Here is a 26,914-nt window from a genome sequence, read left to right on the forward strand (position 1 = left end):
GCCATAATCTGCTAGAGGTTTAAAAGTTCCTCAGCAGTTTAATTTTTGCTTAATAATTGTACCAGTTTTTGGAAAGTAAGTTTCATTTTTATTTTACTTTATTTTGAAAGATTTGAGGTTTCTATACTGGAAAGTTTGACACTTATGAAAATCAAACTAGCTGATTGGAAGGGATGAGTGTTGTAAATGCTTACAAAAATGGTGTTTACTTTCCTAATGCTCTAAGGTAACGCTTCTTAGCCACTAGATTTTAACATAGGATTTTTGTTGTGTTCTGAATGTTTTAAGGGATCTTCTTTTTATTTTTTTAAGTCACTGAATTGATAAAATTTCCTAAGTGTAAGGCCTATGGCAGGCCTGTAGCTTAAAGGTGTTAATTCAGAATGTATGTTTGAAACTTGAAGAGCCTAATTTAGGAGCTTGCAGGACTACTTAAGAGGCAGTATTCTTTACCCATTGGTATTAATGAACTAGATTATTAAACTGAAGTGGAAGGAATTGGTTGGTAGCAGACTGATTGCCAGCAACAAAGAATGTAATGTAGTGAAGGATATACTGGGAAGTCCCTTCTTAAATAAATGATTATATTTAGCCATTTGTATCCCCAGCGCCTAGCAAAATACCTGGCTCATAGTAGGCGCTTAATTAATGCTTGTTGATTGATTGATAGTGAGCAAAAAATTTGTTGGGTGCATGAGAAATATAACTTAGTAACAACATTCCACTGCCAATTGATTGGTAATAATCACTTGTGTAATTATTTTAAAATTCTAAAAGTTATTTTATGTACCTGATTTTTTTCATATATTTACTTTTGGTGCAGCCTTTCATATGTGAAAGACCTATTTTTTTAGATGTCAGAATAATTATATGGTTAATGTTTTGTTTTTGGTAGAATTAAAGAGTATACATTTTTAAAACTTTCCAATACAGGATTTTGGAAATGCCTTTGACATTTTAATTATTCAAAAATAATTATCTTGGGTATCCTAAATGATTCTTTCTGGCTCTTCTTATTCTTATTTGCATAGTGGCATTTTTTAAACTTTGATTTCACAGAAGATGTAACTTCAAAGTAAGACTATTCTTTTTATATGAAAATGTTAGATTTTACTATCACAGTCTTATTTTAAGAAGAGTTTACGGACAATTTTTTTGTGATTTGGAAATTAGAATTTATATCTGTTCAGGAGGTGGAAATGATTGAAATGACTGTCTTACAGTGACTTGAAATGTCAAAAACCATTGTTAACTTTACTGACCACAAAACCCTTTTTTCTCTTACATATGTTGACAAATCTTCATGGATATAGGGTTGTGGGTAAGGATTATTTTTAATATCCTAAAGTACAATTTTGAACTTCTGGTTTAAAGAAATATAATTACTTAAATACTTTCAAATAATTTTTCTTTCCCTAAGTGTGGTTGAGTTCAAAGATGAAGAATTTGTAAAGAAAGCATTAGAAACTATGAACAAATATGATCTTAGTGGAAGACCCCTGAATATTAAAGAGGTAAGAATTTTTTTATTCTGAAAATTTAATCTGGAGAAGTTTTATTTTTGTCTTTATACTTTCATTTTTGTTATGTGGATTAGCTTTATTAGATTTTCTTTAGCAGAGAAGCCTGATGAAATTTTATAATAGTGGTGGTTATGCTTGTCAATTCATAAATTTTCTCTTTGCCCTTTAGTAGCTAAGCTGTATGTTTTCTTTACCCCATATTACTGTAAGCAGAAGTTGAGAAATTTAATAATCTAAAGACCTAGAAATTTAAAGTAGCCAGCTTCAAGTGCTCAATGTTTTTTAGCATAGAAATTTTCCATTGCCTTTTAGGCTGTATTTTTAACTTTGTAAATGTATTCATTCTATACAATTGATAATGTAAATTAAATAAATCACTAAGAACCCATTTTTTAAACAGTAATAATGGATTCTGCCCCATATTAACCTGCTTAATGACTTTAGGACAATTTATAAATCATTCATTTGAATTTATCAGAAGGATACAGAGCCCCTCAATTGATGGTCTTAAAACAATACATTACATTTTGAGGGGAAAAGGACAAAGGAGGAAAATTATTCAAAAGGTGTATGAAGACATTTTCATTGTGCATTAGGTTTTTAAAATGCTGAAATGATCATGGAATGGTTAATATGGGAAGAGCCAATTCATTAAGATCCTTTATTCCACATCTATAATAATTTCAGTTTTTAGATTATAGACTAGTTCTGCTCCCCCCCCCCAAAAAAAATGCTATGAGGGGGGCAGCTGGGTGGTGCAGTAGATAAAGCACCAGTCCTGGATTCAAGAGGACCTGAGTTCAAATCTGGTCTCAGACACTTAACACTTACTAGCTGTGTGACCCTGGGCAAGTCACTTAACCCCTATTTCCCCACTAATAATAATAATAATGATTTAAAAATTTAAAAAATACTAAGAGAAATTTTAGAGTTAGGATAAAGAAAAAACAGGTCCTGTCCCTAATTGAGGTTTAATTTGATCTAGGTTACTGGTTTCATGGCAAATTCTCTTTAGATTAAACTACCAATTGTAGTCTAGTATGAGAATACAATTGGATTGTCAATCCGAGTCCATAAATTCTTAATACTTAGTTTGTTAAATTGAATTTTTTCTGGAGTGGGAAAGGAAAGGGATTTGGGCTAATATGATTCATAATAAAATATTTTCATTACTATTTGAGTATTAATATTAATTTTTAAAGCATTTTAAGAGAGATATGAGTAATTAAGATCCAAAAGCTTCCTAATTATAATAGTTCTTTAAATGTGTGACATTTATAATGTTTATATATGGCAAATATAGGTATAATGGAAGTAGACAGAATGCTAGGCTTGGAATAAGGAAAACTATGGTTGAGATCCAACCTCTAATACCAGTGTGTGATCCTAAGGAATCAAATATCAAATCTCAGTCAACTGTATCAGATTTATCTACTAAGTCATAACCATGGAGAGAGTTTGCTAAGCTGAGAAAATCTCAGGTCTTTTGTTCAGTCTTCTATGAGGCATATCATGGGGTTAAGGATTAGTTATTTTATGGTATATGTTTTTTCTTTTCCAAGTATTAAAATCGTAGTATATTCACACTAAAATACCCTTCACTTCCATCCCTTCTGTATTCTGCTATAAAAATGTATTATGAGTTTATAGTGTGTTGTCTTTTTGGCTTTTAGCACAGATGCTCAGTTAATAAGGTATTTCAGTAAGGAGCCCCAAACACTGGAATAAAGTTTATCTGACCAGTCATATTGGTTACATGTATAATTACATGTTCCAAATTAATTACATGTTTTCACTCCTAACTTGTTTTTTTTTCAAATAGTAAAGGTCTCTTAATTATAATGTATCATTAATTGTCAACATTACTACTGACAGTCTTCAACTTCTAAACATTCACAAATAACCTGAACATGAACAGGTAGTATAGGTGGAGTCCTAGAACTCATAAAGCTAGAATTGGGAAGCCCTGCAGCTATGATAAGGAGAAGTGTACTTTCCTAGTTTGGAGATTCAGAATGCATTTTCCCATAGAAATAATATCATAAATGATGGTTAGGTATTGTTAAGGTTGTGCTATTTATTATTGTGCCTCAGATACAATCTGGGCTAAAAGGTTTTTGTTTTTGATAGGGCAACATAGGGTACTTGGCATATTTTATTACATTATTTCTGTGAGGAAAATGTATAACAAGGTTAGTCAGCCAACTTAAAAAATAAACTTTTAGAACAAAATATAGTCTTAAGTTAGAGGCAGCTTATTCACATGAAGTTGGATGATTGTATACTTTTTTCAATGAGAACTTAATGTTTTTGTTGTTATTTTGATAGATTAGCGTATAAGTTGGTAGTGTTCCAGTCTTTTAGGTTTCACTGTTTGGTGGAGAAAATTGACCAACATGTGTTATTTTAGTCAGCATTATAGTGACCTTGCAGTTAAAACTTGGTGTAAATTAGCAAATTTTTACATTTATTAAAATTTAAGGTTTATGACTTGTTAGAAAAGAGATAATTACAAAAGTAAAAAAATGTTGACAGTGAGCACATAACTGTGTTAAATGTTCTATATTTTGTAACTCTAACCCGTATCCTGAATCTGCCATGAGGTGACCTTGGACAAGTCACTTAACCTTTCTAGGCCTCAGTTTCTTTACTCATCTGTAAAATGATGGAGTTGGGAATAGACCTCTCAGGTCCCTTCTACCTCCTAGCATCTTAAACCACATTTCATTAATTTCATAAGTATCTTAGCCTCAGCATTGTTAGCTGTTTCATCTACTTAAGTTTTCTTAAATATCTGTTCAGACTAAGCCATCAGTGTATCTGAAGTTTATACTGGTTGGTTCATTTTTGTCATGGTTAATAAAGCATAAGTCATAGTCTTCATCTCACTCCAACCCCAGTTAGCTTTTTACAGAGAAAAATCACAATTCATTGCCATGAAGTATGCCTAGAACCCCAATCATCTTTCCAACAAGCATGCTAATGATCACAAAAGCTATGAGTGACTCTAAATGACTATATGAAACCCATTGTTATTCCTAATAAATACAAACCATTCCTTATTTAAAAAACAAAAACAAAAACTCAAGACTTGTGGCACTAGAAAATAGGTAACATTTACCTTTGTATACAAAGGATAGCCCATTGCTGTGGTCTGAATCCTTTCTTAAATGCAGATTCATGGAAATTCTATACATATTTGTATTTACAAATTTATCCCCTGAATCATGACAAATTTTTGACGTGGCCTCTTGAGAAAGGTACTATTTTTATGTATTGGCTCATGGTTTATTATAGTATCTGTAGCAATATTGTAAGCTAAATTCATTCTAGGGATCCAATTTATAGAGAATGCTTTTGTTTCTTCCCCTTAATAGAACTTCTTGACTTCTACTTTTCCATTTTGAAATATGACAAATTAAAATTTTAGGTTTTGTAAAAATTTGCCTCATTTAATTTATAAAGCAAAAGTTGCTTGTTTTCCCATGTACATTCTTTACCACTGTTAATTGTTCAGCAGTAATAATTTATCTAGCTACTTCAACTATTTAGAACAAAAAAAAAACAAAATGGAGGTCACAAAGCCTGTGCATTAAAGGTAATGTACTTTATTCATAGAGCCCTTCTGACCTCTTAGTTTCCCTTTGCTCTTATTTTAGGCTTAGTTCTAAAGAATTTAGCTATCTGTTTTACCATGTAAATTGGAAAAGATTAGAAATAGCAAATTAGAAGAGAAAAGGCACTGCTAGAAGTCAGCATAGGAATGTGAAGGAAAAAGACAAATAAGTAGATGATATTTTAAGTCAAGTCAAAAGAGATTTAGGTAGTGCTAATTTCCACACCTAAAGTTCTTCACACTCGTGAAATTTCAGGTCCACTTCCCACGTCCAAACCAACAAACAAAAATAAAATAGACACTAGGACTTTAAAAAAAAAGCATGACAATCTAGAACCATTTAGTTAGGGGCAGATAGCTCATAACATGCTCCATGAGGGCATCAGCTTTGAAAAACTTAACCATTATTTCTGCCTTATGTCCTATGACTTTTCCTAGGCTCCCCATCAAGCTCCAGTGCTCCTCTCCCTTTCTGATTAGCCTTATGCTGAGCCTAATAGCTCTTGTAATGAAATGTATTCAACTGATGATGAAGATTATTCATTCAGTTCAGCACTGGGTATATTACAGATGCTATTGTGTATTCTGTAAAGTAGGGGAGAAGTTTTTCACATTATGGGTTTGTTTCACTTCTACCTCACTTAAGATATTTCTCAGATAATAGTGATATTTTATTATTGACTCTATGAGGGCATTTAATCTCTAATCCAGTTTGTAACTAAAAACTTTTCCACTTCTGGTGGCAAGATCATGATCACTTCTGTAGAGTGAAATATTTTGTAGAGTAAATATTCCCATTCAGGAAAGAAATTAAGACTACATAGTGGAGCAGTTTTAAAAATTACTTTTCATTCAGAGCCTGGATCATATAACTCCCAAGGCTTTAAAGAAAGCCTTGCTTTTGCTAATAAATCCAAATATTGTATCTCATTGGGGGCATCAGTAGTGAGAATTCAATAAGCTGCATTTTGTAAAGAAAGAAGCCACAGGTAAGTACTTTTCTTCTTTTTAGGGTGTATTTTTATGTATATATGTCATGGTACCCTAGTATAAGGTAAACACAAATTAATTTCAAGTTCTTTAAGTGACTTTAGTGATTGGAAAAAGGTGCTAAATTGACATCCCTGGAGATTGAAATCTTTTATCTATCCACAGACTTTGTACAGGGCACCTTTCTATGTATAAGAATAATTAAGTCTCTGCCTGTCAGCCCTTGACACTTCAGTTGGGTCTGCAAGATGGTCATTAATATTGAGCCAGTTGTGTTAGTTTCTATAGAATTTCAAGTCGTTTTACATAATTTTAGACATATTGATTCATGTAGTGGTATTTAATATTCAATGTGTGTTATAGGATCCTGATGGAGAAAATGCTCGTAGGGCACTGCAACGTACAGGAGGATCATTCCCAGGAGGACATGTCCCTGATATGGGTTCGGGGTTGATGAATTTACCACCTTCCATTCTCAATAATCCAAATATTCCTCCTGAGGTTATCAGTAATTTGCAGGCTGGTAGACTTGGTTCTACAATTTTTGTTGCTAATGTAAGTTTAAGCTTTAGTTTCAAATTTTTGTTGTTCAGATGTTTAGTTTTAATTTTTCTTTAGTTCATTTTCATTGGCCAAATTGCTTGTGGGTTTTACAAGAACATTTTGCTTATTTTTAATAAAAATAAGTGAAATAGTAACTATTAAAATTCTTAAATATGAATACATTTGTACAAATTGGAAATTTAAATACAATTATTTTAGTTTAGGTTCTTTTTCCCTAAAAAAGAACTGTGGAATTAAACATTTGTACAGTTCTTGACATTTAATTCTTCTGCATGTGCTGTTATTTTTATGTTGGTAAATGGGTTTCTTCCTGGTAGCTTTGCATATCTGGTCCATGAATTGTATGTATTCATGAATTGTCATGTGTTTGTAGGTGGTTTGTTTGGAGAATACCTGTCCAGCTGTTCTACACTTAAGAAAGTAAATTAAATTAACAACACTGTTCATTATTCATTTCTTTTAGTAGACTTAGATGTACAAGTGTAAAATGTGTAATTTGGTCAGGGCTGAGATGTTTCTCAGAGCTAATTGAGCAGATGAGACTTTGGGGAATTAAAATTTTTTAAGGAGAAGGGGATTGTAGATGTGACTTAAGTGAGTTTTAAAAAATTAAGGAGATTTACAGTTTATTATTTGAGAATTATTGATATGTTGTATGATGGCAGTAAGAATTAATAGTTCTTTGGTATCCATAATTTTGGAGTTTAGAAAAGATTTTGTTGTCTATAATTTGGGAGACAGGTATATTAGTAACATAACTTTGATATAATTTTATGTTAAGCTTGACTTCAAAGTTGGTTGGAAGAAGCTAAAGGAGGTGTTCAGCATAGCTGGAACAGTAAAACGGGCAGATATTAAAGAAGACAAAGATGGCAAGAGCAGAGGAATGGGCACAGTCACTTTTGATCAAGCAATTGAAGCAGTTCAAGCAATCTGTATCCTAATTTACATGTTAGCATTATATCAATGTGGTTGAAGGAGTCTGATACCAACTTTTCTCTTGTTTTTCATTGTTAAAGTTCAGGCCAGTGGTATTTGGTATAATTTGTTGCCTTGTACTTTCTTTGCACTGTACTTGGCTTAGCTGTATGTTAGACTTTAGTCTCCAGTACATGCAGACCTTTATTACATCCAAGTACTAAAGTCACTCCTGAAACTTGAAATAGCATTACAGTGCTGTCCTGGTAAAATATTTGGGGTTTTTTAGCCACATACATAAAGGCAGTTGTTTTATATAATCCTTTGTACACCAATAGTATACATTACCATGAAACGTTTTCTTTTTTTTCAATGATTGAATTAAATGTTATATCTTTCTTTCTAAAATAAGTAATGAAAACAAAGAGACATAAATTCTTATTTGCCAATAGAGAAACTAAGGTTCTATACCTTAAAGAGACTTAATTATAGTGCTTAGCAACCTAGGAAATAATTGTTCTAAATATTTTGAATTAAGTATAAAGTGGGGTATATTTGTCTGATTAATTTCTCAAATATTCATATTCAGTAATTTGATTTAGCTTTCCTTGACTGACTCTTCAGCTATGTTCAATGGACAGTTTTTATTTGATAGACCTATGCATGTGAAAATGGTGAGTCCTTGCCCAACCCACCAGAGATGCTTCCCTTTGCCTTTGTGTATATTACAGTATATTTGTAGTTATGCTATTTCACAGTTTTAACCAATAATATATTTGTTTTCTCATTAGGATGACAAATCAGTCCCTCATGAAGACTATCGCTCACATGACAGTAAGACACCACAATTGCCCCGTAAGTAAAGCTTGACTTAAAAGAATGAAATGTTTTTTGAAACTAAATAATTATTTTTTGTGAACTGGGGAATAAATTCATTCTTTGTCTGTAATGAGTTAACTATTCAAAAATGCTTATGGTTTTTAGGTCATTAATTAGTAATTCAAAATATATAGAGTTTTTTTCTATGTGTAGTTAAGTAGAAGTAATATTATTTATGTGAACTTTTCATCTATAGGTACTGGACTTGGCTTTATTGCTGTTGGTCCTTGAAATGTTTTTATAACTAGATTATTTTAAAAGCAATTAGTAATTAATGGAAATTGTGAAAAAAATTATACTATTTCTGCACATACTATATGCAATCTACTATTACAAATAAGTTATAGTCATTTTCAGGCCCTGTTTTTGGGGAAAATAGGCAAAATTATATATAGCCAGTAGGAATGAAGATATGAGAAAATAAGGAGTCTTAAATAAAAAAACTTTGGTGACCAAGGAGTGAGTCCTTTGGTAAAAATGTATTGTTTTTGTTTTGTTTGCTTTCCATATGCAATCTTTTTAATGGAGCCTATTATTTGTTATGACCCTTAAGCAGAAAAAATACATATCTGTGTACCTATTTACAAATGTCTATATGAACTCTGTTTGAGATTCATTTAGTCATTCAACATTCGGACTTTTCAATTATCTGAGAAATAAAATGGAAAATCCAAATGGGAGTTAATTCCATTTCCTTTTAACATCATTATAATTTTAAATTCTGAATGTCTCACAAATGTCTTCTGATGAATTCATTGTTTCATTTATAAATCTAAGTCTTAATATTTTTATTTTTGGCAACCTTTTTTCCATGTGTGTTGATACTTGGGTTGGTTTTGACTGCTTTGAATGGTTCTCCAAACTTGGATAGGACATATTTTTTTTTTTTTCATTTGGAAATAAACATGCCAGGTATAAGGTGATTTTACTTTATGTTACTTAACAAGTAAATCACCTTTGATAGAAACCAAAATGTTTCTACATTATATCGACTCTGTCTCTTTTAAGAAATAGTGCTATGGTGATGTACCAGAGTGTTATGTTCCTAAATGTCTTTCTCAGTTTTTTCTGGTCTATAACTTTGTAAAGGCTTAGGATGTTCTAAAAACTTATTTGATTTTAGGACTGGCTTCTTAATACCATCACATTTTGTGTATTGCTATGTTTTTAGGTGGTCTTGGAGGCATTGGAATGGGGCTTGGACCAGGTGGGCAACCCATTAGTGCCAACCAGTTGAACATGGGAGGTGGAATGGGAAATATAGGACCAGGAAGTAAGTGTTTTTATGGATTTTTTTTCTGAAATTGCCCTACGTGGTCAATAACAAAGCTTATATTTATATCCTTTTCTGCAGTGTATTAAGAGCCTCCTTTATAGCTTTGTAGATATGGTGGCATCACTTGAATTGAAAGTGAAACTAAACCATGAGAATAGCAAAGGGAAATGAGGTGGGAGAAAGCCAGTTTTCTTTTACAGACAACTATGTTGTGACTAATCATTTAACACAACATTAGGGAAGAAGGGAATGCCTAGCACATTTCATTTCACAGAGTAGGGCTAAAAGTTTGTTTATGGAATGAAGTAGAGGTATATCACAACTTATTTAACAAGATAATAGTATAACTTTGCATGTCAGGTTCAGGGTAAATAGGTAAGTGTATCCATTCAAATGAAAGAATATAATTTAGCTGAGATGATTTTTATATTTACTTACTTAACTAAAATTGCATGATTTTTGTTGGCTTTTATAATTATTCCATAGAACTTGAGGTCAGGGATAGTAGTAGCTTTCTTCAGTCCAATCAGAAGTTTTTTCCTTAGCCCCTTTGTTGTGTTGCTTTCTTAGCTACCTCGGTTAGGAAAAATCTTTTTCCCCAGACTGCACTAGATTATACTGGTGTAGCAGCTGTAGGAATGGTTTAATTACCTGTATATATCCTTTAATGGCTTTATAATAAAGTGCTTGTGCTGGAGACCTGAGGTTGAAGTCTTTATACTGCTACATAGATGCTTGATTTTCTCATACCTTTCACCTTTTTTTTTTCTTAAATGTTTGCTGAATTTAAACTGAATTTCTGTACTCATTAATAACATCGTAGAGTGGGAATTGGATCTGGGAAGTGGGGGAAATGGAAGCAACACTTTCTTTTCTTGTCCTCCAGTATTTATCAGGCCGATTTCTTGAACCTTCACAAATGGATAAGTCGCATAGGGGGTCAGGCAAGGGACCCCCCCACACAAAATATCCCATTATGACTTAAAGCATTTATTTATGCTTTGTTGCATCATTTTGTGGCCATAGACATGAAACATTACGTTTCTTTTCCTTGTTTTTCTAAAAATAAAAATTTTGTATTTCATTTGAGGTATGGGAATGGATGGTCCTGGTTTTGGAGGAATGAATAGAATGGGAGGAGGTATGTACAAGACTTTACATTTTGTGAGTATGGTTATCATCATTTACTGTAAAACTGTCAGACATGAAACATAAATTCCTACTTTTCTTAATGCTTACTCATTTCCCAGAGAGCTTTTAGTAGGAATTGATTCCACACAAAGGCTTTAGTAGAATTAGGAAGCAGCCACGTAAGATTGGTGCTCTAGTCTGATGGGTAGAGGAAAAACCAACAGGTGCCACTTATTACTGACAAGTATACCTTTAAACTATGTAATTAACAATAGTCTCTTCAAATTATCCTTATTATGTAGGAGTTGGGTTTGGTGGCATGGAAACAATGAATAGCATGGGAGGATTTGGAGGAATTAGCCGAATGGGAGGTAGGTAAATTCTTAATTTGGAGGGGGGAGGGAAATCGGGAGTGTGTTCTGTGTATAGCTCTTCCCTACTATTAAACTGTTCCCTCCTTCACTTAGGAATGGGTGCTATAGATGACTTCAGAGGGAGCATGGGCAGTGGAATGAGTGGAGGGATAGGGACTGGCATGGCAGGAATGGGAACTGGTATGGGCGGCCTGGGAAGCAGCATGGGAGGTAAGTTAGGTAAATAACATTTTCATATTTACAAGTTTTACTATCATTTTTATTTTAGGAATATTCTTAAACTGTTTAACCTAAGAAATATCGAAGTGCTTTAAAATATTTAAATTGTTCTACTATTATTTTTATATTCTTTACAGAATTGTATCGTGGTGGAATGGCTAGTAGCATGGAAAGAGACTTTGGACGTGGTGACATTGGAATGAATCGAGGTTTCGGGGATTCTTTTGGCAGAATTGGTAAGGCAGTGTTTTCATGTACTTCTTTCCCTTTTTGTGGGTCATGTCAAAATACTTTTATTTCTTTTGTCTTAAAAATAAGGAATAGTACTATAGTGTTTCAATTTTGTTTCCTAAAAAAAGGGAATACTTTTGATGACAAACTGGTAAGACTAAGGTTCTTTGTTGTAGTATATTCATTAAAAACAGAATACCTGGAATAAAGCACTTGAAAGTCAACTCTTTTAGAAAGTCCTTAATGAACTCAGTTATCTTACTTTAGCTTCTCATAAGCAAAATATAAAAATATTGTCAAATTAATTACTTATACTCTATTGTAAGTAACTGTAGTTAATTAGCATATTATCTGTCTTTGTTAAGGTGGTGCAATGATTGGAGGTTTTGCAGGAGGAATGGGAGCTTCTAACATGGGTCCAGTAGGATCTGGCATGAGTAGGTTTTAAAGTTTTTCCTAAAATTAATTTTAAAATGTTTGCTATATGCAAAAAAGCTGCTAGGAATTTATAATGAGAGTGTAAAAATCTCATATTGTGCTTATTTTAGAATTCTTTTTTCTCATGAGAGGTTTTATAAGAAAACTGTGGTAGTTTGAAGGTGCTTTTTCTTGACTATTGATTTTTACTTCTTTACTATTTCTGTGCAAATATCTAAACATGTATGAACTAAAACCCCACCCTAGGTTTCTCTTCTGTAGCAAGGCTTTCTTGCACATATGTGACCATGTATAAAACAAAATTACTTTTGCCCAAGCTCCAGTTTTCTCCCTTGTTAAGCTTTTCAGTTGCCACTATTTTTCATTTATTTAATAGATAGGGAGAGTTGTTCAGTGGATTCCTTTACACTTCACATTTCAGAGTTCCTAAAACAGTGTAGGCCAAGATTGGGAGGTGGGCTCCTTTCATATCTCCTAAGGTTTATCAAAGAGTAGCTTTATAATCTTACTGAGAAACAGATGTTGAATCTCTTCTGTTTTAGTCCTATTATTTGTTGTCTTATTTTACCCTTGATATTATTAACTATTTAAACCCAGTTTATTGACCCTACTTCCTTACAAAATCATATCTTCCCTATGAGCTTTTCTTGCCATACTGAATTTTCATTGGTAGAACTAAAACACTCCCTACATTCCCACCTTGAACATCTATCTAAACTCCAACTCCTGAAAACTTAACAATTCTTCTACTAAATCATTCTCTCTCACTTCCATTTTATTGTTAACTAATCAGTATGTTGTTTCTGTCAGCTCTTCTCATCCTTAACATAGAATCATAGAATTATAAAAGTTGGGAGTAATCTTCATAGTCCCTTGACTTGGTGCATTTTCACTGGTTGTTCCCAATGGCTGGAATGTTCTCCCTCCTCACCTATATCTCATGGCTTCCCTGGCTTCCTTTAACTCCTAGGTAAAATCCTCCTTTCTACATGGTCTATTTTTGCTCTCCCTTAATGCTAACACCTTTCCTCTCTTAATTATTTCCTGTTTCTGTATATAGCCTATTTGTACATATTTGTTTGCTTGTAAGTCTCTCCCATTAGATGGTGAGCTCCTTCAGGGCATAGACTATTTTTTACCTTTCTTTGTATCTTCAGCTTTTATTACAGTTCCTAGCACATGCTTAAATACTTTTTGAACTGATTGACTAGTCATTTAATTCAAGCGATACCTAAATGGGAGTACCTGGCAAGTAGCCATTCACCTTCTACTTAAAGACCTCCAGTGAAAGGAAACCCACTAGCTCCTAAGACAGCCTATTTCTTTTTAAAAGCTCTGGTTATTATTTTTTCATTAAGTCAAATCTAGATCTGCCTCTTTGTAATGCATAATACATAAGTAGAAACTTATGTCTTCTGGGGCTAAGCAAAAGGAATATAACCCACCTTCCACAGAATAACTCTTAAAGATAGATAGCATATCCTCCCTTCTTCTCTTCAGACCAGACACACTCAATTCCTTCACCTGGTTGTTATATGGCATGATTTTGACTTCCTTACAAGATCCTGGTGGTTCTCCTAGCAATGTATTGCAGACTGTCAGCCTTTTCCTTATAATTATATGCCCACAAATCAGCATACCTTACTCCAGGTGAAGTCTAAATAGAGCTTATTAAAGAACTGTAACCTACTTTGTTCCAATCACAACTTAGAAAAGAACAATAATGAGCATTTGTATAGTGCTTTTGTTATTTATTGTTTTTTAGTTGTTTTTCAGTCCTGTCTGAATCTTTGTGACCTCTTGGGGTTTTCTTGGCAAAGATACTGGAGTGGTTTGCCATTTCCTTTTGCTCATTTTACAGATGAGGAAACTGAAGCAAAGAGGGTTAAGTGACTCGCCCAGGGTCACTCAGCTACTAAGTCTCTGAGCCTAGATTTGTACTCAGGTCTTCTTGACTTCAAACACAGTGCTCTATCTACTATGCCATTTCTGGAGCTAGAAGAGATCTCAAATACCATCAAGTCCACCCCTTTCATTTTATCGTTGAGGCACCAGAGGCCCAAAGATATTAAGCTACTTGCCCAAGGTCATATAGGTAGTAAATAGCAGAAACCAGATTTGCACCCAGATCCTCTTAAATTCTGAGGCATTGCCTTTTCTGTTGTACTAGTATTATGTAACCTAAGATCACATTAACTTTTTTGGCTGCTACGTTACATTGTTGACCCATAGCAAGCTCATTGTTCATTAACATTCCTCGGTCCTTTTTAATATGCACTGTTGTTTAGCTATATTGTCCCCATACTGTAATGGTGAAGTTTATTTTTTTTAAATGTAAGTATAGGACTTTATTATTAATCTTATTATATTTTTGTTTGTTTGTTTTTTGTGGGGCAATGGGGGTTAAGTGACTTGCCCAGGGTCACACAGCTAGTAAGTGTCAAGTGTCCGAGGCCGGATTTGAACTCAGGTACTCCTGAATCCAGGGCCAGTGCTTTATCCACTGCACCACCTAGCTGCCCTAATCTTATTATATTTAGCCTATTTTCCTAACCTGTCAGGATCTTTTGGGGTCCTGTTTAACTATCCATTGTGTAAGCTGTACCTTAAAGCTTTCTTCATCTGCAGTTTGATAAGTATTTTGGTTATACCTTTACATAAACTGGAGCAGATCTCTCTCGAATTATTGTTTGTAAGTCTTTAAATAAGATGAATATCTTAGAGGAATGTTTTATAAGAGAAGTCTCTATATGACTTATCACTTGAGAAGCATATTTAGAATCAGTTATTAAATTAAAAGACTTGTCTTTATTAAAATATAAGGCAACCATAATGGCTGTAAGCTCATTTTTCTGAGCTGATTGAAAAGGAGTAGAGAATACTACCATCTCTTTAGAAGCTTTAAAACTAGATCCAAGGAGAGATGTCTGAAACACTGTCAGAGATCTAGCTTGACACTGATCCATTAATGACTACTCTATTGGTTCTTGTTATTCAACCAATTCCAGATCCAACTGTCATCCAACCTACATCTCTCTACCTTATCCACAAGGCTATAATGAGAAATTTTGTCAGATGTCTTGCTAAAATCCAGGTATATTAGGTCTACAGAATTTCCTTGATCCACCAAAGTAGTAACCTTGTCACAGGAAATGAGGTTAGTCTGGCATGACATTATTTTTTGTTTGTTTTTTTGGGTTTTTTGCGTGGCACCGGGGGTTAAGTGACTTGCCCAGGGTCACACAACTAGTAAGTGTCAAGTGTCTGAGGCCGGATTTGAACTCAGGTCACTGTGCCACCTAGCTGCCCCCATGACATTATTTTTAAAAATAAATTGAATTTTTTTTCAACTAATAAAAATATTTTCTCTATTACTTCCCCCTCAACAATAACAAGAAAATCATAACCCTTACAAATGTCCATAGGAATGCAAAACAGATTCTTGAATTTTTGGTTAATTAATCTTTGCTGGCTTTTAATGATCATCTTTTCAAAATGCCCCAAATCCATCTCCTTTAATAATATATTCTAGAGTTTTACCAGGAATTGAAGTTAAGCTCATGAAACCTGTTGTTTGAAGAATGAACTTTATTTTAAAAAATGTAAGAACAACTTGTTTATCTCTAGGCCTTTAGCACCTTTTCTATTCTCCACATTTTTCAGAGATCATCAATAGTAGCTTAGCAATCACATCCACAAATTCTTAGGCTATAAGAATGCCTATGTTTGATTACTTCAATTCATTGAGTATCTAGATTATCTCATTTTTTCAGTTACATTGGGGTTCAATTCCCTGTTATTATTTTTCCCAGGCAAGAGTTCCTTCTCCTTAGTGGAGAAAACAGAAGCAAAAAAGGAGGTAAAATAGTTCTGTTTTCAACCTCATTTCCATTATCATTATTCTTTTTACCCCTAACAGTGGTCCTATCCCTTTTAAAGTTTCTCATGCCCCCAAACAAAATGTTTAAAAAAGATTTTTGTCGTTCTTCAACATTAATTGTACACTTTAACTTGTTTTAGACTTTTTTAACATTCCTAACATCCTTTTTTGTGGTATTTATCCTTAGATTTGCTTCTATCTTCTATACATATCTTAAGTTTACCTAGTTCCCTCCTTGTGCATCTCTTTAGTTAACTTCTCCTATTCTTTCTCACTGGAATTATTTTTCTGTTTTAAGGATTTAATTTCTCTTGAGATGATTTCCCCTTAGGCCAAGAGTTCTTCCCTATTCTTTTTCTGACCTCTTTGAAATCTACTCTCCTAAAGTTTAGGATATTCATTAGATCATGCCTGGCATTCTTTCCCTTTTCCTACTCCTTTCCGTATTTTTTCAGTTACAAACTACTAGTAGTCAGTATATCCCCAGTGTCTTCTTGTTTTTTGTTTGACTACCAATTTGATCTTTTTAATAACCAGGTCTTTCAAAAAAGTAGGCTGGGATTTCTCAGCTGCTCTAGTTTTAGTACAGAGAGAGCAGTTACCAGAAGATGTCCAAATAGCTGAAGTGATCACTATTCTATTCTTCTCCTATGCTATTTTTTTCTGCTTCAGGAACCCGTCATCCAGTCCTCCTTCTGATTGTGGTGGTCTGGAGTGTACTACCATCACAGTAATACTGCTATTTCTCCCTCTGTGATTGTAACCCAAGTCTTCACTGTGCTTTTCTCATACAGTTAGTTGACTTTATACCGTAGAATATATCTTATTGATATACAGTGCTATTCTGTTATCCCTTTTAGCTACTTTTCTCTTTAAATAGGGTGTAATTTCCATTACTGTAGATTGGTCATAGGTTATATTCCACAGTCTTAACTTTTTTTTCCCTCCCTATTTTCTTCTGCCATTTCCCCCCTTTGTTGTTCATTTACGAATGCAAAGTCATGTGATCCTAGCATTTTGTGTGCTCATTTGGTTTAAGTAAATATCAAGGAGAAAGGATAGTTATAGGGACAAGAAATAAACTGAGAGAATTGTTGAGACTAGAGGAATAGAATGAAATAAGTGAGTAGGGAAGGAGTAAGATTAAGAGGAAAACATGAACTAGATGCTTGAGGTTCTAAGCTTCATAGCATTTTCTCTTTATGCCACCACATCTCCTGATTAATATTGAACTTAATGATCTTACTGTTAGAAGATTATATATCTTATTTAGTATCTATTGACTTTGGCCATCTGAGGAAAACTGGGAATAAATTTAGCAAACAGATTTGGAGATGTGTAAGGAAAATGGGAAAGTAATGTAATAATGGAGAATTAATTTGTTTAGAATTGCAAATTAAAAGTTTGTAGGAATTGTTATCTATGAATTTACTTAACATAGTTCTGTGTTCATGAATGATTAAATAAAATAAGGAATGAAAGTAAGATGCAAAAATAAATGATGAAAAATCTTAACTATGCAATGTTGTGTGCAGGTTTTGTACAATTTGGATATGTTTGATCCTGATAGAAGCACATAGATGTAGATATGTAATATGCTGCATGTACGTATAGTAGGTAGTATATTATAGCTATTCAGTTACCCAACAGCAATCTAAATTAAATTTGTAACAATTTTCAAGAAAACATTTCTATTTTTAATGTTAAAAGACTTAGCCTTTTTACCAAAATGATTTTTTTCCTCTCCCTTTTCCCCAACAGTGACTTATTCCCCCACCTCGTTTATCTCAAAAAAAAAAAAGTCATCAAACTGCAAATTCCTAAATCTTCTTTTCTCTTCCTAAAAAACCCAGGTGGTGGAATGGGTGGTATGAACAGCATGACTGGAGGAATGGGGATGGGACTTGATCGGATGAGCTCCAGCTTTGATAGAATGGGACCTGGTATGGGAGCTGTACTGGAAAGAAGCATTGATATGGATCGAGGATTTGTGTCCGGCCCGATGGGAAGTGGAATGAGGGACAGAATAGGCTCCAAAGGAAACCAGATATTTGTCAGAAATGTAAGGAAATAAATATAAAAGAAACTTTTTTTCTTTAATTATCTTTGTGTATCTATTACTAATACCTGTTTTCATTCTAGCTGCCTTTTGACTTGACTTGGCAGAAACTAAAAGAGAAATTCAGTCAGTGTGGTAAGTATATGAATGATTGCAGATATGTTCATATTGATTGTGGAAGACAAATTGGTTCTTATAATTCTAAATACTGACAAAGGTACTTACTCAGACCTATTGAAATGACTAAATCCTGGGTTGATTTCCAGGTATCATTACACTTCAGGCTTAAATGGGAAGGTAAATGTATTTCAAAATATTTCCTTGGAAACAATACAAGTAGGACAGGGATCCTAAGGAATTCCAAAGTTGCTTGTTCTGCAGAGCCTTTGACTTGAAGTATAGAATTTTGTTTGATTTTATTATATTTCCATGATTGTAGCTCATATTGTTGTGTAGTATGTTGTCAGTACTGGGGAAGTGACTTTTTTTCATTCATCAGTTCTTTGTATTCTACCTATGTCAGTGGCATCCAATTCAAATAGAAACTGGTGTTGCTAATCCATACAGAAGAATCCCTCCAGACTGCAATAGACTTGGTTTTAAAATGTAATATGTTTTATTTTATCAGATATTTCCTTCATTTTTATCTGGTTTGGGCCATTCTCAATGTTGTGGGCTACTTGACACCTATGATCTAGGTCCTCTTGACAGGCTTGGGCAGATAGCAAAGAGATAATATAATATATAGAGTAAGAAAAAAATGATTCCTAGATTGAGTTCATCATGACATTTTTGTCTCATGCTTCTCCTACTTGTCTGGTCATTACTTCTCAGTCTTCTTTGTTAGATCATCATTCATTTTCTGTTCTATCTTTCCCCCTACCCCTTCCCACCATATTTAGTTTTATTCCAGGTGTCCTGGTCTCTCTTCTTTCTCTTCACTCTCTGTGAGCTCATCAAATCCCCTAGGTACAACTATTATCTATGTGCACATGACTCCAAAATAATATATATTCAGTTCTATTCTTTCTCCTGGGCTCTCATCTTCCATTCCTTCAAGCTGTTTAATATCTATCTTCTCTTTTACAACCATAGTTCTTGAAAAAGCCTTCTACACTTGGTGCATGATAGACATTTCCAGTTGGATACCCCCAAAGCATCTCAGACTCAGCATGTTCAAAGTAGAACTCATTATCTTTCTCCACAAAGTCTAATTCTTCTTCACTTTTCTATTTGAAGTCACCATCATTATCTTCAAGTCACCCACATTTGCAACCTTAAAGAAACCTTGATTGTTCTCTCTCCCTTAACCCTCAAATCCAGTTACTTGCAAAGAGTTGTTGATTATTTTCTCTGTACTCAAATGGCTACCACCCTAGTTCAAGCACTCATCACTTCTCTCTTGGCCTATATAGTAGCCTGATTGGTCTTTCTGCACCCAGTCTCTTTCTTTTTCAGCTCAACTTCCACAGAGCTGTTAGTGATATTCCTTTTTAAAAAATTTATTTAGGGGGCAGCTGGGTGGCGCAGTGGATAGAGCACCAGCCCTGGATTCAGGAGGACCTGAGTTCAAATCCGACCTCAGACACTTAACACTTACTAGCTGTGTGACCTTGGGCAAGTCACTTAACCCCAATTGCCTTGCTAAAAAAAAAACACAAACAAGAAAAATTTATTTAGAATTTTCCCTAAGTTATATGTAAACAATTTTTTTCACATTGATTTTTTAAAACTTTGTGTTCCAAATTTTCTTCCTCCCTCCCTTCTCACCCTTCTCTAAGAAATCAAGCAATTCAATATAAATTATATATGTGCAGCCATGCAAAACATCTTCACATTAGTTAGGTTGTAAAAGAAAACAGACAAAATAACTTTAGAAAGAGGAACTAACAAATAAAATTATACTTTACTCTGTTTTTAGATACCATCAGTTCTTTGTTGATGGTTTGCATTTTTCATGTCCTGATAGCATCCTGCTCATCATTTCTTACACAATTACTATTGCTAACTGTATTACCCTCCATCCTATTCCCTCCCCTTGATATTTACTCTGTTTTCTATCTTCTTTCACCCTATCCCTCCTAAAAAGTGTTTTGCTTTTTACTGCCCTCTCTCCCAATCTACCCTCCCTTCCTTTGCCTCTCCCCTGTTATCCCCTTCCCCTCCCACTTTCCCTCAGGGCAAGATATGTTACTATACCCACTTGAGTGTGTATGTTAGTCCCTCTTTGAGTCAATTTTGAGGAGAGTAAGGCTCACACACTCCCCCTCTTCTTCCCCATCTTCCCTTCCACTCCATAAGCTTTGTCTTGTTTCTTTTATGTGAGCTATTTCACCACATTCCACCTCTTCCTTTCCCTTTCTTCCAGTGCATTCCTCTTACCCCTTAATTTTATTTTAAAGATGTTATCATGGGTCAGCTAGGTGACACAGTGGACAAAGCACCAGTCCTGGACCCAGGAGGCCCTGAGACCAAATCTGGCCCCAGACATAAGCCACCCCACCATGCCAGCCCCACAAAAAACAAAGATAAACAAAAAATAAATGCTTTACAGATATCAACCTTTCATATTCAGTTCGTACCTGTGCCCTCTTATCTAAGTATATTCCTTTCAGCTGCCCAGTACTGAGAAAGTTCTTATGAATTAGAAGTATTATCTTCCCATGTTGGAATGTAAACTGTTTAACCTTTTAATATCCCTCATGATTTTCCTGTTTACCTTCTTATGCTTCTCTAGGGTCTTGTATTTGAAAGTCAAATTTTCTATTCAGTTCAGGTCTTTTCATCACAAATACCTGAAAGTCCTCTTTTTCATTGAAATCCCAATTTCCCCCTGAAAGATTATACCCTGTTTTGCTGGGTAGGCAAATTTTGGTTGTAATCCCAGTTCCTTTGCCATCCAGAATATCATCCCATGCCCTTCATTCCTTTAATGTAGAAGCTGCTAGATCTTATATTATCCTGACTGTAGCTCCACAGTATTTGAATTCCTTTTTTCTGGCTACTTGCAATATTTTCTCCTTGACCTTGGATCTCTGGAATTTGGCTATAATATTCCTGGAAGTTTTCCTTTTGGGATCTCTTTCTGGAGGTGATCAGTGTATTCTTTCAGTTTCTACTTTACCTTCTGCTTCTAGAATATCAGGTCAATTTCCCCTGACAGTTTCTTGGAAGATGATGCCTAAGCTCTTTTTTTGATTATGGTTTTCAGGTAGTCCAACAATTTTCAAATTAGCTCTCCTGGATCTATTTTCCCAGGTCAGCTGTTTTTCCAAGGAGGTATTTTTTATTCATTTGGATTTGCTTTATTGTGTCTTGGTTTATCATAAAGTCATTAGCTTCTATTTGCTCTATCTTAATTCTTAAGCAGTGATTTTCTTCAGAGAGTTTAGGTACCTCCTTTTCCATTTTGCCAATTTGGCTTTCAAGCTGTTGACTTTTTCATGACCTTTCTCCATCACTCATTTCTCTTTCCATTTTTACCTCTACCTCTCTTACTTATCCTTCTACCTCTCTTACTTTGTCTTCAGAGTTCCTTTGGAGAGCTTCCATGGCCTGAGACTAATTCATATTTTTCTTGGAAGCTTTGTATGTAGGAGCTTTGACTTTGTTTTCTTCTTCTGAAGGTGTATTTTGCTCTATCTTGCCACCAAAGAAACTCTTGATAGTCTGCTGCTTTCTCTGCCTGCTCATCTTGCCTTTTAACTCCTTCTTAATGTGGAGCACTGCTTCCAGAATGCACTGTCCCAAATTACAGGGGGTCCTAGGTGGTACAATTTAGGCTCATTCTCAACCTACCTGGCCTGTAAGTGTCCATGGGCCTGCTTGCTCTTTAACCCGGAAGCAGAAATCCGATTCATTGTGGTCAGAAGCTTGGTGTGCCTGTGCCCTTCTCTCACTGGGCTACTGCCACTAGAGTCTGCTTCCTGAGTAACCCCATAGTGCTTCTGCCTCTGCTCTAGCAGAGATCCCCTAATATTTCCCCCCGGCCAACTGCTGGACCCCCTCACCAGTCCATGCGCCAAGTTTGAGAAGCTGCTGATGCTGAAGATAATAAGGCTCTGAAGGTGTGGCCTGACTGGGGCTAGATCTGAGCTGTGCACTGAGCTCCTCTCTCACCCTGTACAGCAGATGGTCCCTGCTGCTTATTTAAGCCATCTTTGGCCAGAAAATAGCCTTCCTCTGTTCTTTTGTGAGTTTTGCTCTTCCAGGAGTTTTCTTATGGCATTTTTTTTTTTGGAGGTATGTTGACAGATTTGTCGGGAGCTGAGAGAGGTACAGCTTTTCCTCTGCCATCTTGGCTCACTGCTAGTGATATTCCTAAAGCACTTATGCTCAAGAAACTTTTGTGGTACCCTCTTGCATCTAGAATAAACTACATACTCTTCAGTTTAGTATTTAAATCACTTCAGGCTGGCTCCAGCCTACATTTCTAGGCTTCTTGCACATTATACTCCTTTAGTTAGCCTGTGCTTTAGTCGAACTGACCTACTTCCTGTTTCCTCTACAAGGCATTTCATCTCCTTTTTCTGTGCATTTGCATAGGCTGCTCCCTGTGCCTAGCACATTCTCCCTCCTTACTTGTGCCTCTTAAAATAATTAGCTTCCTTCAGCTTAGCTCAAGTGTATCTTCCTACACAATGCCTTAGATATTCCCTCCCCCCAAACTTATTTTTTGTTTACTTTGTGTATATGTTGTATTACTTACCTTTATGTATGCTGTTTTCTCCCAAGAAAGTATAAGCTTTTGAAAACAGGGATTCTCATTTTTATGTTTATATTCTTAATACCTAGGACAGTACTATACATAGTAAATATTTAATAAATATTTTCTTAATGAAATAAGGCTGTCTTCAAGCTATCTTGGGATGAATGAATGTGGTAATTTAGTTACTTGGAATAGAGGATAAGTTAAAAGGGTTTCTGGATACATTTCTTTGTTGTTTGTTTTGCTTATTTAATTATTTTTTTTTACTTTGAGGTTGACATCATGGCAGATAGCTTTGTTAATATTGTCACCAAGGACATTTTATGAGCAGTCAGTGATCATGGGCTTAAATACATTCTAGCCACTGTATTTAGTGCTGGGGATATGAAGAAAAGAAGAAAAAAACATTGTACCCTTAAGGATTTCACATTATAATAGAGGAGAAAACATAAAATTGCTGTGTACATTCAAGGCATAGGCAGAGTAGTTTGAAAGTCATTTCAGAAAAAAGGACTAGTAGTAGAAGGGATTGGCCTCCTACAGTAGGTGAGATTTAAGCTAAGTCTTGAAGAAAACCAGGGAAGCTAAGAGGTAAAGGTGAAGACGAAGAGCATTTCAGGCATGGAGGACAGCCAGTACAAAGACATGGCATCAGGAGATGGAGTTACACATGTAAGAAATAGCAAGTAGGCCAATCTAACTAAATCATAGAGTATTGTAAGAGTAGTAAAGTATAAACATCTTAGAAAAGGTAAGAAGTGGTTATGTTGTGAAAGTCTTTAAATGCCAAAAAGAATAGACTATATTTTTTCCTGGAGGTAATAGGGAACCACATAAGTTTATTCTGTAGGTATGACATAGTGAGATCTATACTTTAGGAAAATCATTTTAGCAGCTCATGGATTAGAGTGAGGAAAGAGTTGAGGGAGACCAACCAGAAAGAAAGCTGTTGTAGTAGTCCACCTGTAAGATGATGATGGCCTGAACTGGAGTAGTAGCTATGTTGAGTGGAGAAAAGGGGGCATATATAAGACCTATTGTAAAGGTAGAAATGGCAGTTTTAAAACAGATTGGATATACAGAGTAAATGCCAGTGAGAAGTTAAGAATGATATTGCAGTAGTAAGCCTGGGTGACCAGGAAGCTAGTGGTGCCTTTTATAGTAATAGAGAAGTTAGGAAGAGGGGAGTGTTTGAGGGCATCTTTTTTAATAGTATTTTTTAAAATTACATGTAAAGATAAGATATCAGCATTCATTTTTTCATTCTTAATAGTATTTTTTCAAGTTACATGTAAAGATAGTTTTCAACATTTGTTTTTAGAAGATTTTGAGTTCCAAATTTTTCTCCCCTTCCCCCTCCCCAAGACAGAAAACAATCTGATATAGGTTTTATTTACATATATATATGTGTGTGTGTGTATATGTATATGTGTGTATATATATTGTATATGTATATATACACACACATATATATATATGTACAATCACATACATATTTATACATTAGTTACGTGAAAAAAGAATCAGAACAAAAGGGGAAAACCTCAAAAAAGAAAAAAAGTAGAAACAATATGGTTCATTATGCATTCAGATTCTATAGTTCTTTTTTACTTTTTCTTTTTTCTGGATATGGAGAACATTTTCTGTTATTAGTCCTTTGGAATTGTCTTAGATCATTGTATTGTTGAGAAGAGCTAAGTCTCTTGCAAATGATCATCGCACAATGTTGCTGTTATTATGTACAATGTTCTGGTTCTGCTCAGTCCATTTAAGTCTTTCCAGGTTTTTCTAAAATTTGCCTGCTCATCATCTCTTATAGCATAATAGTATTCCATTGTATTCATGTACCACAGCTTGTTCAGCCATTCCCCAATTGATGGGCATTCCCTTGATTTCCAATTCTTTCCCACCACAAAGAAAGCTGCTATAAATATTTTTGTCCATGTGGGTCCTTTTCCCTTTTTTATGATCTCTTTGGGATAGAGACCTAGTAGTGGTATTACTGGGTCAAAGGATATGCACAGTCCCATAGCCCTTTGGGCATAGTTCCAAATTGCTTTCTAGAATGGTTGGATCGCTTCACAGCTCCACCAACAATGCATTAGTGTTCCAATTTTCCCACAGCTTATCCAACATTTAATATTTTCATTTTTTCATATTAGCCAATCTGATAGGTGTGAGATAGTACTTCAGAGTTGTTTTAATTTGCATTTCTCTAATCAATAGTGATTTAGAGCATGCTTTTTCATATGGCAATAGATAGCTTTGATTTCTTCATCTGAAAACTGTCTGTTCATATCCTTTGACCATTTCTCAATTGGGAAATGACTTGCATTCTTATAAATTTTATTTAGTTCCCTATATATTTTAGAAAGGAGGCCTTTATTAGAAACACTGGCTGTAAAATTGTTTTCTAGCTTTCTGCATATCTTCTAATCTTGGCTTCATTGCTTCTGTTCGTACAAAAACTTTTAAATTTAATGTAATCAAAATGATCCATTTTGCATTTCATAATATTCTCTATCTCTTGCTTGGTCATAAATTCTTCTGTTCTCCATAGATCTGAGAGGTAAACTATTCCTTCCTCTCCTAATTTGCCCATGGTATCACCCTTTATGTCTAAATCGTGTACCTCTTTCAACCTTATTTTGGTATATGGTGTAAGATGTTGGTCTTTGCCTAGTTTCTGCCATACTATCTTCATTTTCCCAGCAGTTTTTGTGAAATAGTATGTTCTTATTCCAGAAGCTGGAGTCTTTAGGTTTATTAAACAGTAGATCATTACAGCCATTAGCTACTGTGTCTCCTGTGGCTAATCTATTCTACTGATCCACCATTCTATTTCTTAGCCGGTACTAAATAGTTTTGATAACTGCCACTTTATAGTATAACTTTAGATTTGGTACAGCTAGCCTGCCTTCCTGTGCATTTTTTTCATTGGTTCCCTTGATATTCTTGACCTTTTGTTCTTCCAGATGAATTTTGTTATTATTTTTTCTAGCTCTATAAAATAATTTTCAGGTAGCCTGATTGGTATGGCACTGAATAAGTAAATTAATTTAGGTAGAATTGTCATTTTTATTTCAGTAGCTCAGCCTATCCATGAGTAATTGATATTTTTCTAATTCTTTAGATCTGATTTTATTTGTGCGAAAAGTGTTTTGTAATTGCTGAGGTTAAACATGAGACATTGGAAGGACTTTGATGCCTTCAATAGATGGGGGAGTTTGAAAAGAATGGATTTAGGAAGAGAAGATAATGAGATCATCTTTGGACATTTTAAGTTCATGTCCATTTTGAAATGCCCAATAAACAGTTGGTGATACTGAAGACTTAAGCTTGGGTGAAATATTCAGGCAGCCCAAGACAGAACGTTAGGGAACACCTACAGTTAGAGATCATGATGTAGATGATAAATAAGCAAAGGAGATTAAGAATGGACAGGTAGGAGGTGAACTGGGAGAGAGAAGTGTCATAAAAACCAGAGAGGAAAGTATCAAGGAGAGAAAAGATTGTCAGTCATGTCAAATGAAGTAGGTAGGTCAAGAAGGATTAGGGTTGAGAAAAGACCATCAGAGATCACTGGCAGCTTTGGAGCAAGCAATTTCTTTCTTTCTTTTTTTATATTTAAATTACTTTCATTTGATTTATTGATTTATTGATTGATTGATTTAAGTTTTCAACATTCGTTTAGATAAGATTTCTAATTTCAAATTTTTCTCCCTCCCTCCTCTCCCTCCCCACCCCCTGTCCCCTAGACAGCAGGTAATCTGATATAGGTTAGATATAGATATAGATATAGATTATAGATAGATGGATATAGATATATAGATATATAATAACATTAAATATATTTCTGCATTAATCATGTTATATGAGAAGAATCAGAGCAAAAAGGAAAAACCTCAAAAAAGAAAAACAACAGCACCCAAAACAAAAGAAATAGTATGGTCCAATCAGTGTCCGTATTCCACAGTTCCTTTTTGTTCTGGATTTGCAGAGCCTTTTCCATCATGAGTCCTTTGGAACTTTCTTGTACCATTGGATTGGTGAGAAGAATCTAGTCTATCACAGTTGATCAATACATAATGTTGATGATACTGTGTAC

The 26,914-nt window shown here is 34.6% G+C and overlaps 1 protein-coding gene across 13 annotated transcripts in view; it reads left to right on the forward strand.

Annotated features, from left to right (window-relative positions):
* MYEF2 (myelin expression factor 2) overlaps positions 1-26,914 on the forward strand; it is an 81,714-nt gene that overhangs the window by 32,302 nt on the left and 22,498 nt on the right. For 2 of the 13 annotated variants that reach the window (XM_043985065.1, XM_043985060.1), the window contains exons 4-17: positions 1,314-1,321; positions 1,421-1,514; positions 6,493-6,684; positions 7,475-7,628; positions 8,236-8,285; positions 8,403-8,466; positions 9,662-9,763; positions 10,857-10,907; positions 11,200-11,268; positions 11,365-11,490; positions 11,628-11,726; positions 12,087-12,158; positions 17,893-18,101; positions 18,182-18,233. In XM_043985065.1, coding sequence (XP_043841000.1) covers positions 1,314-1,321; positions 1,421-1,514; positions 6,493-6,684; positions 7,475-7,628; positions 8,236-8,285; positions 8,403-8,466; positions 9,662-9,763; positions 10,857-10,907; positions 11,200-11,268; positions 11,365-11,490; positions 11,628-11,726; positions 12,087-12,158; positions 17,893-18,101; positions 18,182-18,233 — 1,342 coding nt within the window. The remainder of the gene's footprint in view (positions 1-1,313; positions 1,322-1,420; positions 1,515-6,492; positions 6,685-7,474; positions 7,629-8,235; positions 8,286-8,402; positions 8,467-9,661; positions 9,764-10,856; positions 10,908-11,199; positions 11,269-11,364; positions 11,491-11,627; positions 11,727-12,086; positions 12,159-17,892; positions 18,102-18,181; positions 18,234-26,914) is intronic. The other 11 variants (XM_043985061.1, XM_043985063.1, XM_043985064.1 and 8 more) reach the window with 11 other exon arrangements.

Source organism: Dromiciops gliroides, chromosome 2 (assembly GCF_019393635.1).
Source record: "Dromiciops gliroides isolate mDroGli1 chromosome 2, mDroGli1.pri, whole genome shotgun sequence".
NCBI lineage: Eukaryota > Metazoa > Chordata > Mammalia > Microbiotheria > Microbiotheriidae > Dromiciops > Dromiciops gliroides.